At 34.8% G+C, this 18,549-nt stretch overlaps 1 protein-coding gene across 2 annotated transcripts; it reads right to left on the reverse strand.

Moving 5' to 3' along the window:
- Window positions 1-1,864: 1,864 nt before the first annotated feature.
- LOC110777078 (tRNA threonylcarbamoyladenosine dehydratase) lies at window positions 1,865-16,245 on the reverse strand. Of its 2 annotated transcripts, none has more exons than XM_021981689.2 (11): window positions 15,967-16,245; window positions 15,148-15,194; window positions 13,647-13,758; window positions 12,518-12,665; window positions 10,692-10,904; window positions 9,427-9,561; window positions 8,567-8,701; window positions 6,134-6,349; window positions 4,552-4,676; window positions 3,173-3,230; window positions 1,865-2,572 (listed from the first exon to the last, which is right to left on the reverse strand). In XM_021981689.2, the coding sequence occupies exons 1-11, from the start codon at window positions 16,056-16,058 to the stop codon at window positions 2,462-2,464; spliced, it is 1,392 nt and encodes a 463-aa protein (XP_021837381.1). In that variant the 5' UTR covers window positions 16,059-16,245; the 3' UTR covers window positions 1,865-2,461. The 2 variants fall into 2 exon arrangements, with proteins under 2 accessions (XP_021837381.1, XP_056684796.1); XM_056828818.1 differs by having other exon boundaries at window positions 15,148-15,186; window positions 15,967-16,244.
- Window positions 16,246-18,549: the final 2,304 nt, after the last annotated feature.

Consider the following 18,549-nt stretch of genomic DNA (forward strand, 5'->3'; position numbering starts at 1 on the left):
AAGACACATTTAGAGCGAAAACGGCTAGAATACACGCAAGACGAGAGAATGATACGATTAATGCAAAAACGCGACAAACGAACTAAAAACGATAAAACTAAGTAAAAATAATAATAAAATCCTAATAAAATGAAATGAAATCCTAGGCTAAGAGCGACATAAATGTCGCTCATCAGTAGTTTGTTTAGGTCTACTAGATTTAAGTGTAGCTATGTGTGAGTAGTTCACTTAAGCATAGGGGTTGGGTGACCCATAGTAGAATTATGGCACGATTTCTCTTTCTCTAAACTTGTGTTTGTAACTTTGGTGTTTGTTGGGCTTTTCTAGTTGTTGTGTGATTATGTCCTTGCTTGAAATGAGTGTATGAGCATTTTAGGTACCCTAGGTTGACCCTTGCTTTCTAGATACCTTAGGTTGATCCTTCCTTGCATGATAGATACCTTAAGACTGACCCTTGCTTTCTTGTTGCCTTGTTCCAAACCCCAAGGAAAAGAGCGATTCATGTGCTATAACTGTTCCAAGCATTGAGCGCGAAGCCGTTGACACCGGAATCGCTCCCTATAACACGGGAAAGCGCCCTTTTTTTTGTATCGACACTAGGAGAGTAGTGTGTATTGAGCCTCAATTACCTAGTTGTCACCGTGACCATCAGGAACCTAGGTAGGAAATCGAAAACACAACGCTAGACTCTTAAACCACACCATGACCATCGGGTGGAAATGGTTTGTAGTAGTGTACAATGCTCCTTAATTAGACTAACTTGTAATTCGCTAAATGTCCATGCTTGAGTAGAGTAGATAGACCTTGATTTGCCATAGCTATACTAGGAGGATCCTTCTTCCCTAGTCTTATCCCTTTGTATTGATTACCTCTCGTTTGTAAAAGTAGTGACAAGTTGTGCAAACAACTCAACATTGATTGTTGTGTTAAAGCAAAGTTGTCTAGTGAGTGCATGTCCCTTGCTGGTGTAGGAAACACTTGATTCCCGAGAGTTCGACCCCTTACTTACCCCTTTGCTACTATACATTGTGTAGTGCCATAGGATTGAGTCAGGTGGAAATAAATTGTATCACTTGTGTGTACTCCCATGATTAACGACTAGTGGGAGTGCATCAATATTATTGGAATACCTTGATATAAACGAAGATGGATGAGTTGTCTGATTGGGTCAAATGGAGCACATACCAAACCAGTCAAATTGGAGAGGTCGATGTTGGCTTGAGCACGATGAAGAGATATGTCCCCCTGTTGAGTGCGGTGAAGTAGAGAGATCGAAAAAGAAAATTTGTCGCCATTAGAGATCGAAGAAGTTGGGTTGAGAAGGGATCATAGGAAGTGAAGAGGGAGAATAGATTGGAACAAGGTTGGGTGAGTGAGATGGCAGAAATGTAATTGCATGGTTTATTAAGGTAATTGGTCAACACACTATTCTTGAGAGAATTCTGAATTTTTTGAAGAAGGATTGTAAGGTGTTGTGGACATTATTATAATTGTTAAAAGGCAAGATCTTTTTTGTAAAAGGGTAAGGATTATAGTTGTGTTTGCATGATGCCGACTCATGTAGTAGCATTACAAATGTTTACTAAGTCCAAATATATTGTGTAACTAATTAACCACTATACAACAAGGCTTGAAACAACAATTTCAATTTACATATTAATGTTTAAGAAAGAAATTTGTAGTTAATCGTACACCAACAGGATGATTACATAAAATAATTATTCACATATTTCATAAATACTTTTTTTTACTTCAAGATACCATGCGCAGTCTAGCGACATTAGTTATTATTAAAAGTAAATAAAAAACTAGTAAAAGTAATGAAATTGTTCAAAGAGTAAATGAAATTTCTTTAAAAGTAATGAATACGGGAACCAATTTTAAAAGTTTCATAATTACGAAAATGCCATTCATGACACTGGAATCACTTGGACCATTCGATTTCGATGATCTAAGGGCCCATATTGTTTCTTAGTTCTGTTTGGTTCTCAACGGGATATAATTATGATATGAAATATGCAGCCCATGTAATTAAAAAGAATTTTGTGACAATCATAATCAGCTGAATAAAAAAAACATCTAAAGACAAATGAAGATAAGGTAAGAAGGCAACAAAACAATGTGAATTTTGTGTATACAGCTCCCTGTCATTATTTCTATGAGATTTGGGCTACCAGAGTATCAAGCACCTTAGCATCACAAGAGCATCAATCATCTTTTTATGCGCCTCAGTTGAGGAGTGAACCCCTTGTCTACCTTCAGGTTTCCATTAGACTTTAGGACTGTGTATCAACTTGCAACAGCTGATAAAAGAGTGTCCCATATTTCATAATTTCATTTGGATATTTATCTTCGCAAGATTTGTCGAATTGCCTCGATTGAACATATGCACTGACTGACCCTCCTTCATACAACAGGAAATGAATGACCTGAATTGAAAGATGGAGGACATGAAACGCGGTTATAGGTTGAAGTCCAAACTAGCTCGCTTTAGAACAGTCGATACACGTTGGTAAAATTCTGGTTCGTTTTCTTTAATGTCATCAAGTGTCATTGATTCGTGTTCATCCACCTGAAAAAAGACAATATTAAGCTCGGAAATCAGCGAACTTTAAGGGGGATGGAGGGTGGAAAGGTTTTAACATGGATGACCAAAGATGATCAGGTGGCAGGTAATTACCAGCGCCAGCTTCAGCATTAACAGTAAATTCGCATTTGCATGTAATGCTTTAAAAATACTTTCTAGTTCTATAATAAATGATATTTACTCCATTCGGTTTTCTACCTTGAAACCTAGTAAAATAATCTTGTTCCCAGGAGAAGACATGCAATAAAGGTTTTCCCCTCTATTTGAGATTTTAAATTTTCGGATGAAGTGCAAAAACTGGAAAGAAGATTGTCAAAGGAGTAACAAGAAAATTGGCAGTTGGCACAGAACAGAAGTACCTCTTTCAATAACAAAGAGAAAGGGCATTAAACAGAAAGTATGTTATATGTAAGCGCAGCTGCTGAGTCAAACTTCTCTGCACCTTGTAGAAAATATTCTGACGAACATTTATGTATAACTTCTAAAGGTGCATTTCCCATCAGTCCATGCATCTTTTCTGTCTGATATTTTTTCAGTTAATTCATGCTGTAAAACTAAAAGAAATAGTGCTTGTATAATACATACCTCATCGAACTTCAAAAGAATCAAGTTCGAAACTGATGCAGGCTTTGTTTGATCCCACCTATATAAGGACAACGACGAAGGCATGTCATGAAAAATTAATAATCAGCTATGTTAACAAGGAAACAGTCAACAAATCACTAGTATGCATATTTAATATGTGTAACATTTATTTTTAATATAGTTTATCAATATACTTCAAGAGAAAGTGATTGTAGAAGTTCGACTATGAAAAGTGTGGGTGCCTTATATTATGCAACCAGAGTCGGAGGACAAGAGTAAAAGAGGACCCCTAAGGTACCTCCAGTGTATGTGTCGAGAAGTATCTTAGAATGACTTACTTATTCAGAGCATGAATTTCACTACCATCAGGGTGAGTTTTATGGGGTGACTATTACTCAATCATGAAGTAGATTTTTGTACATCTTATAGAATGCTAAACTTTGTGTTTATAAATGAATCTTCTGTTTTTGTGACAGGAAAGTAGGAAACCATAAGGAGACATGTTACTGCCTCCTCTTAAGGAAAGCTGTTACGAGGTTTTCCTTTTGGGGATGCAGATTCATTATGCTATTATTGGTGCAATTAGCTAAATTAGTCCAGCTGCTAACAAAGAGCACCAATCCTACAGCCTTTTTCTGTTTCCATCCTTAAATGCAAGCCGAAGATTTTGATACAAGTGAAAGCTTTTGCAAGGCATTGGTACCTACAGTGTACAGAGTCTTTAAGGCATTGGTACCTAAATACCTAATGTATAATTTGGTGCTCAGACAGTTAAAGGGTCGGGATGCAAACACCTGTTTTTGCATTGTAAACTAGCATCCTTTTATGAGAGCCAAATCAGTGCGATAGGGGTGTGTTAGCTGTTTACTAATCCTACCACGACAAATGTTTTACACAAGATTTATGAGAATAAGGGCTAAGAAATTCCGTAGCGGTCTGCTTTCCATCCTGTGAGTAATTTGGTGGGAAAAGAACAATGGATCTTCTATTATCAAGCCTATTAACAATTCTCTGAAGGAGAGAGTAGCATATGTGTACTCCGTCTGTTGGTCTTTTCTTTCTTTGTTTCTTAACAATTTTGTTTTGGATAAGATTGCTTCAGCATTACCAGCAACAATATTAACTTGAAAAACCTACTACAGTTGTCGTATTCCCCCTTATTAATAAAAAACAAAGAAAGAAAAGAAAATTCCTTTCACCTTCCTGAGGAACATGATTATTCATCAATCATCTCCATAACTCATCACCATATGAAGCATATAGTTCATAATGAATAAGTATGAAACAAGAGACAGAAAATGCAAACAGAGAAATTAAAAAAGGTCTTTTGAGTTTTGATTGCTTGGGCTTTTATGCAATGAAATAAGTAGGATACATACCTAACAAGCATCAATTCATTAACCGATCGCCACATTGCACGTCCCACGCCTTTGAAAGACCCATCCTTAGCACTTCGTCCATGCCACAACTCTTTTACAACATACCTCACTTCTTCAACATCTACCTTAATAAGGAACAAAGAGTCAAAGTCAATAATTAAATAAACACGACATACGCAGCACTACAAAAGGCTGAAGTGAGTAATTGGTGATGGAGCACCTGTATTCTCCACACTATATACACCCAAGGTTGAGGGATTAAAGCTCAAGCCACCAAAGTTAATGTCTCACCCGTCTCAGGGGGTCAGTATTACTTTTTTTATCGAAAAGAAAGTATTGGCAGAACTATTAAAAAAGCTTGTAAACAGTTGGAGCACTTCTTTTCCCCCTACCGTCTGAAAGAATCTATTCAAAATCACCATCTTTTATCACATGTTTTCTTGTTAATTAGCACTTTTAAGTAAAAAAAACCTAACCAGGTTTGTCCATTACTTGATCACCCTTTTGACAACCATGGTGATGATTAGTGATTGCTGAGACAATTGGTAAATTTAAAACTGAATGGTGATCAACTAAGGCCTTAAGGATCTAGTAAGTTCTTTTTTTTTTTTTTGGTTCTAAAGTACTGATTTAGAATTAATGTTATCATAAAGATAGCATTTTAAGAGAAGAAAAGCTAGTAAACATGCAAGCGAACATCCAAATAATCATCTCATTTGCTATTCCACCTATTTGTGTATTTTGTACGTTTTGTGTAGGCCACAACAATCACAGTTGACAAAAGGGCAACACTCCAAGATTTTTAACTTATATCCCTAAATCAACTTTGAATTTTAAGGTTCTAGAACAGGTTCTTAAATCAAAAAATTTAGGAACTTTACATCCTTATTGAGAAAATGGTGTTAGAAACTCACCACATTCATCCTCCTAGCATCAAGTCATCAACAAACTATTAATCACCTTCGTACACAGTCAAAACTTCCACACTTGCATGTTCTCTACACTCTTGCATTAACATATTCTCAGTACCACACCAACATATAACTCTCACATTAACATATTTTCAGTACCACACCAACATATAACTCTCACCAAGTACATGAACAGAAAAATCCATAGCAGCAAAGCCTTATATCCTCAGCTCATAATCTCTCTTCCAAACTCTCATGTAATTGTGGCTTCCTGACATTCAGGGCACATATTCTCAAATTTCAATGAAATCATCTCTCTCGCAAGCCACAAAATGTGATGTAACATTTCCTATCCGACTATGTATTTAAAAATCGCACAAGTATGGCACATGAGAAAACCATACCAAAGTACATACTTTCCTTGCAAAATCTAACTTTTAGTCGTCCCTCAACTAATTTTAAGGTTTTGTCACATCAAACTGAAAAGAATCCTTTCAAGTGTTCTGTTTCTGCACTATGCCCCTTTTCCTCCCTCAGGATAAAGCCTTTACCATTTTCTTTATTTGGGTTGAAGGGGAGGGGGGGGGGGGGGGGGAGGGAGAAGGGACAAAAACTGAGAATTTCTTAAGGAAATACAAACATATGAAAATATTCCTAGGAAATTATCACACCTGTACTTCACTAGCAGTACCATAAACTAGTTCTTCGTGCTCAATCAACCGTTGATGAAGGACTTGATAGTGCTCCACATCAAAATTAACTATTGGCTCATTTTCAATTTGCAGTCCTGCTAGCTTTGTGATAACATACGAGGCCATAATCTGGCCAAAAATTGCAGGCACAGAGCCTAGAACAGGAATAATTCGGACCCTAAACCCTGGTACAACCTGGTGGAAAGAGTTCAAGGTCAGAACATTAACAACAATAACTAAAAAACATTACCAATCACTAAACGATCAATCCCTCAAGGTAAGACATTTGATGTTAGCTAGGGTTACCTTGGAGTATATAAGATCTTCTCTAAGATTCACTACAAAGTGCATTCCTATTGTTAATATGAATAAATCACCTGCATCTTACTATCTAATTCAGATTTGAGAAAGTAACTTATTCTCGTTTGGAACACGTAAAAAAAATTCAAGACATAGTAAAAATTAAAGTAAAAGGTTTCCAGAGGTAAGAGATGTATATATATGCTTCCTAATTTCCGGGAAGACTTTGGTTGAAACTGAGTATAACGGCCTTGGAGAAAAAGGAGGACTAACCTAAGGAATAAAGTATATTATGGTACAAAGTACAATTGAATCAACTCAGGTAGCTATATGCCTATACAATGAAGCAGTTGGTTGAACTAATAAGTTTATAATAAACTCTCATACCACCAATATTTGCGTCCTTTTCCAAAGAAAAATCTCGATCTCTTCTTCTAAAGTAGCGATTTTGATTGAGATTGAACCAAAGTACCTGGTTAGTATAAGTTATTAATCCCATCATCCATTTTTTGCACAAAGTGTTTTGAAGACTTTGAACATTAATTCAAGTAATAAATAAAGGATTTGGAACCGAACTCCGCCCAATCAATCTCCATGACTGGCGAGTGAAACATATCCAGGGGTATTTTCGTAAATAAATTGTCAAAATATATAATCTACATATTTAAATATACAATCTCTTTTTATATTAAAATTATTTTCTTTTATTTTTATTTTTTTTAAATATCAAAAATATTGTACATCGCAATTTTTAGATTGTATATTTTTTCATTATAATTACGAGAATGCCACTTGATATGCCAATCAAGGGGATTGTTTTGAAATTTCTCTTTTGGAACCCAGATTTAAATGAATAGATTAGAACTCATATAAAGATTGTTATCTTGACAAATAATTTCATCATGTCATAATGCCACAGTTTTAAATCTAAACATTTCTTTTTCAACTCCAGACGCCTTGCCATGTGAAGTTTTGACATTATGACATTATGTTAAAGGTCATCAATATGTGACGTACATACAGAGTTGAAGACTAATCCGAAAAATACTATCATTATCAGGTCTGCAAATAATTTTAGAAGATGAATGGCAATCACGCCTCTTCAGTAGATCATCAATTATAGTAATATGATAGTTATCTTATAATTAATCCATTGTCATTGTTTCCGAACACAAATCTCTGGGCTACAAAAGGGAAACAAGTCATAGTTTTAAACAGGGGGGGCGGGGGTACATCTGGTTAAATCTCCAAAAGAGGTGTCTATCAATCTTGCAAATGTTGGGTTGGGTATAACAGGTATTATCATAGCTATATATAGATTATTTGGTTCATTGGAAAAGGATATCCCAAGTTCAACATGAATCCCAACGAATGGTAAAGTAGCCTTGGACGGAGTTGAAAAAAATCCAAGCATACAGTATGCATCACCATACAAATAAACAAAATTATTCGCGTGCTATGTTGATTGTTGTTTTTCCTTTTTCTTTTTTCCATTTTATCCCCGAACGTATGTTCCATATTTCTTGCACGGTCTTGTACACCTCTTTAAGAGTCTCCACTACGAGTTATGCTCTTTATATTTCTTCCCTGATCATTGTCCTAATGCAAAACGACAAGTGCTTTCACAATCTCTTTTCTTTCTCTCTCTATGGTCTATCCCTCAAATGTTAGAGGGAAGGTTCAATAGGAAACCAACAATAATGGCAAACTGTAATCAATGATCTCTAAGTTGGATTTCATATGCAACTAGATAGAGGCGCTCCTTGACACTAACAGGTACTACCTCCGCTCCTTCTTGTTGGTTACACTTTCTACTTCCTTCGGTTCCTTTTTGCCGGGTTACACTTTTGCAGTTTGCTTTTCTCCTATTTTGGCAAACTTTACCCAACCCCACTTCCAACACTCTTTTATTTTCTTTTTCTTACATAAACCTCACTAACAACACAATTTCTCCTACTTTTTCATGCACATACCACACCTTTTATACCCTCTCTTACCCTCCTTGGTCCCTGTTGCTAGTAAAACAGAGGTAATACAAGGTAATTGCTTCATACAAAGATGCAAATCAACATTTACAAGATAATGTAAGAAATGGAGCTACAATTTTCTTACTTGGTACTCAGAAGGATTTTCCTCTTCTCCAGTAAGACCCTTGAATGGAAGCAGTTTCACTTTGGGTTTTTCCAGGGAGAAAACCACAGGGATTCCACCTTCAATGCCATGGTCTCTCTTCAGCCTCTGTCGAACCTGGAGAATATAAACTGATGGAATGGTTAGAAGACGCAAGACTTTAGAGAGCATTTCAAATCAAGCAGACAGCTATACTGCAGTATATTCCCTTGATCCAGCAGAAGTTTTATTTAATTTTCGAATTCCAGTTCCAAGCAACACAGCAACAGAGAACTCTTGGTACTGTATTATTGTACAATACTCCACCACATGAAATTTTCTTTATCTAAAAGTTGACATTAACAATCAATGATACAATGTACGGAGTACCAAACATACTAGAACTGAAACAGGGAAGATATGTAATCTTCTCTAGTTCACTCTGGTAATTCACTGTACAAAGCATATAAGAGCATCTTTAATGGTTAGCTAATATCATTGTAGCTTGGTATGCCACATCAATTTTTCAAGCAACAACATTTTCTAGCAACAACATGCTCCAATGGTTAGCAAGTAGCTTGAATTTGTTTTAACTTCTTTTTTTAATTTTTTATTCTATTCTTACGTTTACTTTCCTAATAATTAGAAGAAAAAAAAGGTTATTTTTTTCCCAAGCTAATTAGCTTGGTAGAGCTAATTTGCTTTGTCTAGCTAATTTAACAAAATTGCTCCAATGGTTAAGCCACTTGCTTGAAAGTTTTGGAAATTGCAAGCAAGTCCCTAAATGCAACCATTGGAGTTGCTCTAAGCAAATTATATGATTAACCAAAAAAAGATTTGAAAAGGCGAGGATAAAGCAATACAGATCGAGAAAGGGGGTCATTTGTCGATTCTCTCAAATCAGCCACACGAATTCGAGTTGGATCAGCTCTAGCGCCTGCTCCTGTTGCAGATAGAACCTTCAATCCTCTACGCACGCAAGCAGCAAGCAATGCAACCTGAAATATTGATATTAACTTATAAGAAGAGAGCAAAATGCAACATATATGACATGAATTCTAGATGTCTAACATTTGAGGCTGTGGAAAAACTATGTTGGAAGACTAGCTGTATCGTATTATAGCTATTTGTACATAACTACATACCAACTTGCTAAAAACTTTAGCAGATAGAAAATTCACCTGCATTGTTGTACACTAATGAGGAAAAAACATTTTTTAAGCACAGCATGACTACTTGCGTAGTTAGAACTTTCCATGTCAAACAAAATCAATTCATCCCTAATATGCCAAAAATTTCAGGTTCACTAAATGAGTACTTCAGAGTTCAATTTACCTTAGATTTACACCTATACTAAACGTCTAAACATTGCCGCAGCCCAGCATGATACCCCCCCCCCCCTCCCCTAGTTACTAGTTTCATTTAGAAGGCAAACGTTGCTCCCAAGGACATAACTTTATCATTGACACTAGCTTTGAAAAACATCAATACAAATGATATGCTTCACAAAAGAAAGCTAACCATGTGACAGAGAAATCACTAGCCAAATAAGGTACTGTTGCAATTTAGAGCGGAAAAGCTATATTTTTCTTTTGTCAATGCATATATTGGGTGAAAGTGTGCTTCTGTAAGAATGTACATAGGTCTGTGCTCTTTTTCTTATCCAATAAGTTGGACTATTTGTCTAATTGTGCAAAGCGAAATTTGGACAGTCGATGTACAATGTTAGACAAATAGTTTACAAGATCTGGTCAATTTAAATATAAAAAAAAGGAGTCAGCCAGAACAATCACAAAAATTGAATGAGACTGCGACATTTAGATGAGAAACAAATGAAGTACACCAAATTAAGGAAAATGTTGAGGAACGGAAACCCACTGGGAATAAAAAAAACTGAATAGTAAAGGGAAATTTAAGCAATCATAAAACTGAAATACACAAATCAAAACAAGCAATCATAAAACTGAAATACAATAATCTGATAAAGTATCATAAATTCTACAAAATTGAACACGTAAAAGGTAAAAGTAATTTGAACACCCCTGGAGTATATAGGATAGGATATGGCTGAGTAGCTGTTAGCATAGAAAGTGAGTAATTTGATTACTCATTGCTGCATGGAAATTACCTTTGTATCTATGTTGTCAATGCAATCCAAAACAAAATCCGGGTTGCCTGACAAAATCTCTTCCTCTGAGGACGCGTCATACAAAACCACTTGTGCATCAACTTGGCACTCCGGAAAAATGTTTGAGAAGTGCTTCTTAAGGCATAGAGCTTTTGGCATACCAACATCTTCTCGCGTAGCAACGGCGTGTCTGTTGAGTGACGAAAGTGAAACCTTGCAAAACCATGCAACTAATATTAGTAGAGATAGACATTTATGCCCTAAAACCAAAATAATTCACTCTCTCTATTATGACTCTTTGTTGTCCCAAAAGAAATTTCATGTTTCCAAATCAGCAGCATTTCCTTTTTCAATTTTTGGGAGAAGTCATACAGAAACATATCAATGAAGACAGCATGGTGGCCTTACCATTAACAAAGGAATCGGAAAAAAAACTACCTTCATGATCATGTATAATTTATGCACAAAAAACAAACAACAATAAATGTCTTAGCAAATGCAACAATACACCAAGTTTTCCAGTGTACAATAAAAGAATTTGGAATCTTAACAAAAGGGAGCCTTTCACTTAATTTGACATGTTCTAATGCTTTTTTCCAAAAAGTCATTTTCCCCTCAAAAACATAGTTTAAAAAAAAAATTAAAAAACCTTATTACTCTGTTACATTGTGTTTGGATAGCAAGATAGAAGGAAAGGAAGGGGGAGGAAAGAGGAGCTCTATTTTTCCTCCCTCCCCTTCCTTCTCCAACCCCTATCCAAACAAGGGAACTTTGTTCCCTTCCTTTCTCTCCATTTTTTCTTATCCACACAAAGTGTTGGAGAAAATAAGACGGTTAACTAGTAGAGGAATAGAAAGTACATACCATAGCATTTTGGATGAAATGATACCATTAGGAGCTAGTTAGCTCAAGAAAGCAACTCAAAAACCATTAATTGGTAATATAAATCTTAAAATAAATTAAAGAAATTAAAAAACTGCGACCTTGAAACTGGAATAGCACTGCCCCACTCCATATAGTTTCATCCGGCTAAATAATAAATCTCTAAAAACAACAAAACAGCATCCACACGCAGGACAGACTCTTAGAATTTGTCAACAGTAGACGATTATGATAGAAGGATGGGAATTAGACTGCCAACAAAAGGAAGCTGGACATGGAAAACTACAAACCAGATGCCAAACAGGTGAGAAAGAAACGAGTCTGTAAAACTAAAAAATGTACTATAGGTTTGCAATGTTGATGGTATAAACCCTATAAAGTATAGACCCCCTTTCTTTTTCTCTTTTACTTATTTTTAAAAATCTCAGATTTTTCTTATTTAAAAGGATGCATAAAGACAGACGAACACAGAGAGAACCAAGAGAGAGCGTCCTAGATTGGTATAACATATGAACGTAATGGCTCTATTGAAATGTGCTTAAAAATACATCATAATTAACTGCATAAGTGGCATTTTGACTACAGAAACACACATGCCTGCAATGATGCACACATGGAGACAAACCCAAAAGAGATAGAAAAAGCTTAAGAGAAACTATAAAATGATCATTGTAAAACTAAAAGAAAATGCACAGCTGCAAAGTACTTCGACGGATATTATCAGCATCTTTGTTGGTATTTTGACAATAAAACTAAATGTATATCGATATAAGTTACTACATCGCCTTTTTGCTCCTCTAAGAAATGCTAAATTATGATCTAAGGCCTAACAATCTAAATTTTATAGAACCAAGAGATGGCTGGATTAATCCTAAAATGGAGCTCTCATTCTCCGATGCACACTGACAGGAAAGGATAAATAGAAAGCAGATAAAGCTGCAAACCTGGTCAAAATCCACAAGCAGTAACCTCCCAACTCCAGATCTCAAAAGCATAGATGCAGCATGACTCCCAACGCCTCCGAGGCCAATCACCACTACGAATGATTCTGTTACTTTCCGCTGGCTATCTAGACCAAAGAATTGAATGTTCCTATAAAAGTGGGCCGATGAATTAATGTGCAGACTAACCAAAGGCTCCTATAGCATAAGAGTCGAACAGATAAGCTGATAAGGTTATCAGTCAAAGAAAAATGAAATTTGAATCAATATGGACTAAGTATATACGTGGAAATTTAACACTTCCTCCATTTTTTCTTTATGCAACACTTGGACTTTGACATTATTCATTCAATAACTTAGACCATTGCTAATATACAAAAAAAACAAATAATATAATGTTTTTTTTATTATTAGTGCTAGTACCAATGTATATTTTCAAAAAAAAAATGATATAATTTTTACAAATATATAATTGAAGATATTAATCGTTGTTGGAAAACATGAAAGTCAAAGCGTGCATCTAATAAACGGAGGAAATAAATATCATTATCATCATTATGAAAATGATTGTGACGAACACACTCATCTTTACTACAACACTCGTTAACTCTTTTCTAATTGTTCGTCTCAAGCCAAACAGCCAAATTTTCCCAACAGAGCAGATTGCCAAAGAACCTTGTAGATTACGCTATGCTTGCAACTACATATAAGATATAACCCATTGTTGAGTAGTGTTAGGACAAGTCTAGACTTGCCCACATTTTAAAATGCGGTCAACCATTATAAAACAGTAGAACCCAGGCAATGCCAAAACAGATGTATCTTTCCACTCTTGCAATGAAAAATGCACATATGAGGTGATATTGATTTATTTGATTTGCAGTGTATTGGTGATTTATTAATTAATCTTGTAACCATCCCGTTTCAGATTAGATGAGGAAATACATAAACAGCAAATTACGCTTTCCACATTATATAGCTTACAACAGATCACTAGTCACTAAATCACCAAGAAGGCAAAAGAATAGTTTATAATTTGAACACAGAAAGAAAAACAAGAGCAGACCCATTTTTTAAAGCAAGAAATATTTCTAGCAACCCCTCGTGGTCTCATTTAGAGAAGACAACGTACCTGGTCAGTTGCTCAGAGACTATCTCATCTTGTAAAAGATCTGGAGCTCCTTCCTTTTCCATCCTATGCATAAAACATCTGTTCTGGTCTGCCTCAAGGATCGATTGTTTGTCTGTTTAGTACACTAAAGCTTCAGTAACCCAACCACAATAAAAAGTAATCATATAGCAGGGCATAAATAGCACAAGTTTTCAGACTAGAAACAACAGTTATTTGGACAGCAAATTAGGCTTGTAAGAATGAAAATCAAAGGTCAAGACTGGACATTCCATATTATTTTAGTTGACTATCATCAATGTAAATAAAGTCTGAAAAACTTGAAGTTTCATATCTTGGTTTAGTAGACATACAGGTCAAAAGGTCTTTGGCAGTTCAGAAGCTATGGTTATATTGTGGCTTCTATAAAGGAAAAGACAAGAGTTTCAAAGTAGAGTTAAGTATCTCATTAAGCTTGCACCATAAGATTTTGGGACCCTAATTAGGTTAAGGTCGTCCTTGATTCATATATCATTATTCGAACTCTCTTGCAATCTGTAAGGGATCCTGAACCTTTTCGTGGTAAACTTCTTACCTAAATTAATGAAAATTTTCTTATCTCAAAACTTAGAATGTACAAACTCTGAGCCTAGTAACAAGGTACGACTTCAGAGGACCACAGGCCTCATCCAAAAGTCACAAATCTGATTATATCAAACAGAAAAGAATTCTCACCCCCTTCCAAAAGAAAAACCTGAAAATCTAAAATAGAAGGCAGTAGTCTTATAAAAATAAAAATAAAGGCTAAAAAGAACCGCTTATTCGGGGGAAAAAAAACCAAATCAATCTCCTTACACACTAAAACTTGATTTTTCAAACAAAACTCAAATTATGGCAAGAGAAGCACCAATGTTACATCTTTCCCTCATTTTTTCCTGCTAAAGTCGTAATTCACTTGGAAAAGTTCCACTATCCAACCACAAAAAAGGTAATTACCCATTAACAGTTTCTCTCTCTAGAACTAGTCAGGCACAATAACTTAGAAAAGCATGTCCTTCTTCATAATGTTTGTAAACAATTGTAAGGAGAATAACATGTCCTTCATAATGTTTGTAAACAACTGTAAGGAGAATAACAAACCAACAGTAAGACAGCTACCCTTGATAGAGTTGGTACTTGGTAGAGCTACTACTTTCACTATATTCTTGCACAGTTTTTCATTTAAAGCTGTGGTGATCGTAATTAGTTCCTATTCCTCTAAATATGGCCACATTCCATAGACCTAGAGTCCCAGACCCATGGAGCCAAGAAAAATGCTCTTGTTAAAAACAGAAAAATAGCATAAAGATTAGCAAGATCCAAGAATATCGCGGTTGACCATCCTTCTCCATCTACACTACTTAACATCTTTCCATAACATTTTCTTTAGGTACAAAGCATAAACAGAACATCTAGGACTGGCATATGTGTTGCATGTGAGGCAAAATAACTTTGAGCTAGCTAGGGAGAAAAAATACTTCCTTACCATCAAATTTTATCGTCTGTAGATTGCAGCCTCTTTCTTCTGCACTTCTGCAAAAAAAGTAGGTTACTTCCTTACCATTTAATAACCTAAATTTCATCTCTAAAAGCAACCAACCGCAGAAAAAAGGATACAGCAAAAAAAAATTACAAAAAACTACCCAGGGTCAAACACATTTGATTCAGAAATACACAGTATAAAGTTGAACAACAAAATACGAACTACAGAGGTTTATCCAACATGTACTGATCCGAGGCCTATATACGAGTTACTTCATCCAGTCCATAACAATGTACAGTTAGACAAGTTTCATTTGAATGCTAGTAAATTGCTAGTCTTCCTATCTGGGAATAACAATGTATTATAACAGACGCATATTTCTAGAAATTTCAAGAAATATTTTTTTGCCAATACATTTTTCTCAACAAGAATCACATTGGCAACAAATGCAAATTAACATTCGCAATATATCTAAGAGAGTTGAAACTCATTAACCCATATCACTTCAAAACCAAGCCCGCAAATCTTAATTTCGAATTCCATACACACCCATCAAATATACAAATCATATAACCTAATAGAAATTACATTTATGAAGTACTGATTATACTACTTCATACGGACAATTCAATCTCTACTTTATAATTCTTTCCCCGAAACCCAACAAACCCACCAAACAAAACAAATTTCAGTATTGGGTTCATTCAAATTCAAAGCATAATCAACAAGAAACATAAAACAATTGCTATTACAAAAAATTCAGAAAAAATTACAATAATAAAAAAGGTTGAAAATTGTTGAAGGGAGGAAGCGAAAGAACACCTGTTGAGAAGCTTGAGAAGAGTGTAAGTAGATAGAGAACCTATGAATGCACCTGCACCAATTAGCGCCACCAACTTCATTCGTTCCTCCATTTATTGTAAATGAAACTCTTTGAAAGTTGAGATTATGGAGAAGTATTTTGGCTTTGCTCAAAAAATGAAGCAATTGTTGAGTGCAGTGCTGTGCCACCTTGTTCGGCCTACGAACGCAAAGCTTTTTCCGTTTTCTCGGATGCAACCGCCGTCTCCTTGTGCTTACAAGAAGTTCTACTTCAAAAAGGTTCTACTTACTGAAAATATAGTACATTTTTGCTCCTCTAACCATTACTTTGAATCTTAATATATCTTAAATCGTGTGCAATTAAAAATTATAAAAAATTAATATTTAAAAAATATATATCGACACTAATCTAACATGACCCCACATAACTAAAATTTCCTTACGTACGAATCACAAAAAATAGTCAGCGTCGTAGTGTGAATAGAGTAAAAAACAAATGGTGCGATATTTCCGGAACGGAGGAACTACTTTAATTTTTAAGAGCATGTTCTATACAACTTAAATTAAGGTTTGTTTTTATGAACTTTATTTGGCTAATTAAACTGAAGACTGGACTGGATAGAGTTGAACTGAATTGAATGAAATGGAGCTGAACTGCATGAATGGTAAATAATAAATAATAAATAATAAATAACAATAATAATAATTTTAATAGTAAATAAAGATGAACATTACAATATAATTAATATTCATATTTAACATAATAATAATAAAATAAGATCATTAAAAAATAAAATGAACATAATGTCGTTCTTTTAAGTTGAACTGAATGGAGCTGAATTAAACTGAACTGAACTGAATGGAACTGTAATTAAGTCCAAAAGAACAGGGTACTGAACTTATTTATCTGAACTTATCTAAATTTATTAGAACTTATCTGAACTTATAAGACCTTATTTAACTTATAGGAGCTTATAAGATCTTATTTAACTTATATGAACTTATAAGACCTTATAGAGCTTTATACTACTTCCGTTTTATAAAGATCTTTACAGCTACTTTTTGCACAAATATTAAGGAAAAAGTAGAAAAGTTGGTTGAATATAATAAAATATGAATAAAGCAAGATAAATAGGTAAAACGATGAGTGAGTTTAAGAAAAAGAAAAGCATAAAGTAAGAGAAAGTGAGTGGGAAATTGTAAATATTGCGGGGGTAAGAAGGGTAAGTTAGTAAATTTTCATGTCTAAAAATAGAATAAAGCAAAGTGTAAAGAACATTATGAAACAGATTAAAATGGAAAGTGTAAAGATCATTTTGAAACGGAGGTAGTAGGACCTTATATAACCTTAGAAAGCCTATTTAACCTTATAAAACCTTATTTAAAGTTTATTAGATTATTACTAAACTTTTAACCATTAGAATATTGATAATAGTTGATTGTAAATATTAATAAATATAAATTAATATAGCAATTATTATTTAGTTCTTATATTAATAATTATGTTTTTATGTTATTTAATAATATAATTTAGTACCCTGTAATAATTATCCAAAATTTTTAGAATCCAAGTATGAATTCGACCAATTTGTAAAAAAATATTTGTAACTAACTCTTTAATAAAAATATGTATACTTTGTAATGTAACTAACTCTTTAATAAAAATATGTATACTCTGTAATGTAACGAGAATATGTCTCTCCAAGATTGGATTCTCAACTATATCCAGCTTTTTACTAGCTTGGATGGCAAGTTAAGTTATAGGGTAATCACTTTTATTGCAACTTTGTGGCTTTATGGGTTACGCGGAATGCAAGAGTTTATCGCTCGAAATCTGCAGTTATTGACGGTTCAAGTACACCTCAAACTAGATTTGGAGAAGTACACAACCTTCACCGGGAAAAGTAATGGAAATTTAGGTTTCCTTCATCCTCCAGAATATGCTCCCAATTACCCTCCGGGTTTCTACTTTGCACATATAGATTTGGAAATTTCGACTATGCCTAGGACGGTTATTCATATAGATGGAGCATGGAACAAGGTTACTTCAAGAGCTGGTATGGGTTGGGTTCTTCAACAACCAGTTATGTCAGGGACTGGAATTAGAGGGGGTTGTGACTATGGTTTAGGGCATTCAGCATTATAGGTTCCTCGTTTGATGACATTTTTCTGTATACTGATTCAGCTACCTTAGTCTCTTACTTGCAAAGACAAGTTGTTCCAAACATCCATCTCACATGGACGGTGAAAGATATTCTAGAGATAGGTAAGAGTTTCATATTAGATCCAACAGGCGCATGATCTAGCGGAAAGAGCGGCGAAAGAAGGATTGCATTTTGTCTCGCCATTTGATGTTAGGCCAGATTGTAACACCCTAATAATTCCTTGCTTTTATAAAACCATTTTCCAACTTAAAATAAAGGAATTACTAAAGTATTACCGCCACCGTGATAACGGTAAAGGCTATTACCAGAATTACGCAGCGGAATTAAATGTCAACTAACTTTTAAAAACCATAATTAATGAAATATTGAGGCCTCCTACAATTTGGAACCATAATGGCCCAAAACCCAAAATATAAAT

This window comes from Spinacia oleracea, chromosome 5 (assembly GCF_020520425.1).
Source record: "Spinacia oleracea cultivar Varoflay chromosome 5, BTI_SOV_V1, whole genome shotgun sequence".
Taxonomy (NCBI): domain Eukaryota; kingdom Viridiplantae; phylum Streptophyta; class Magnoliopsida; order Caryophyllales; family Amaranthaceae; genus Spinacia; species Spinacia oleracea.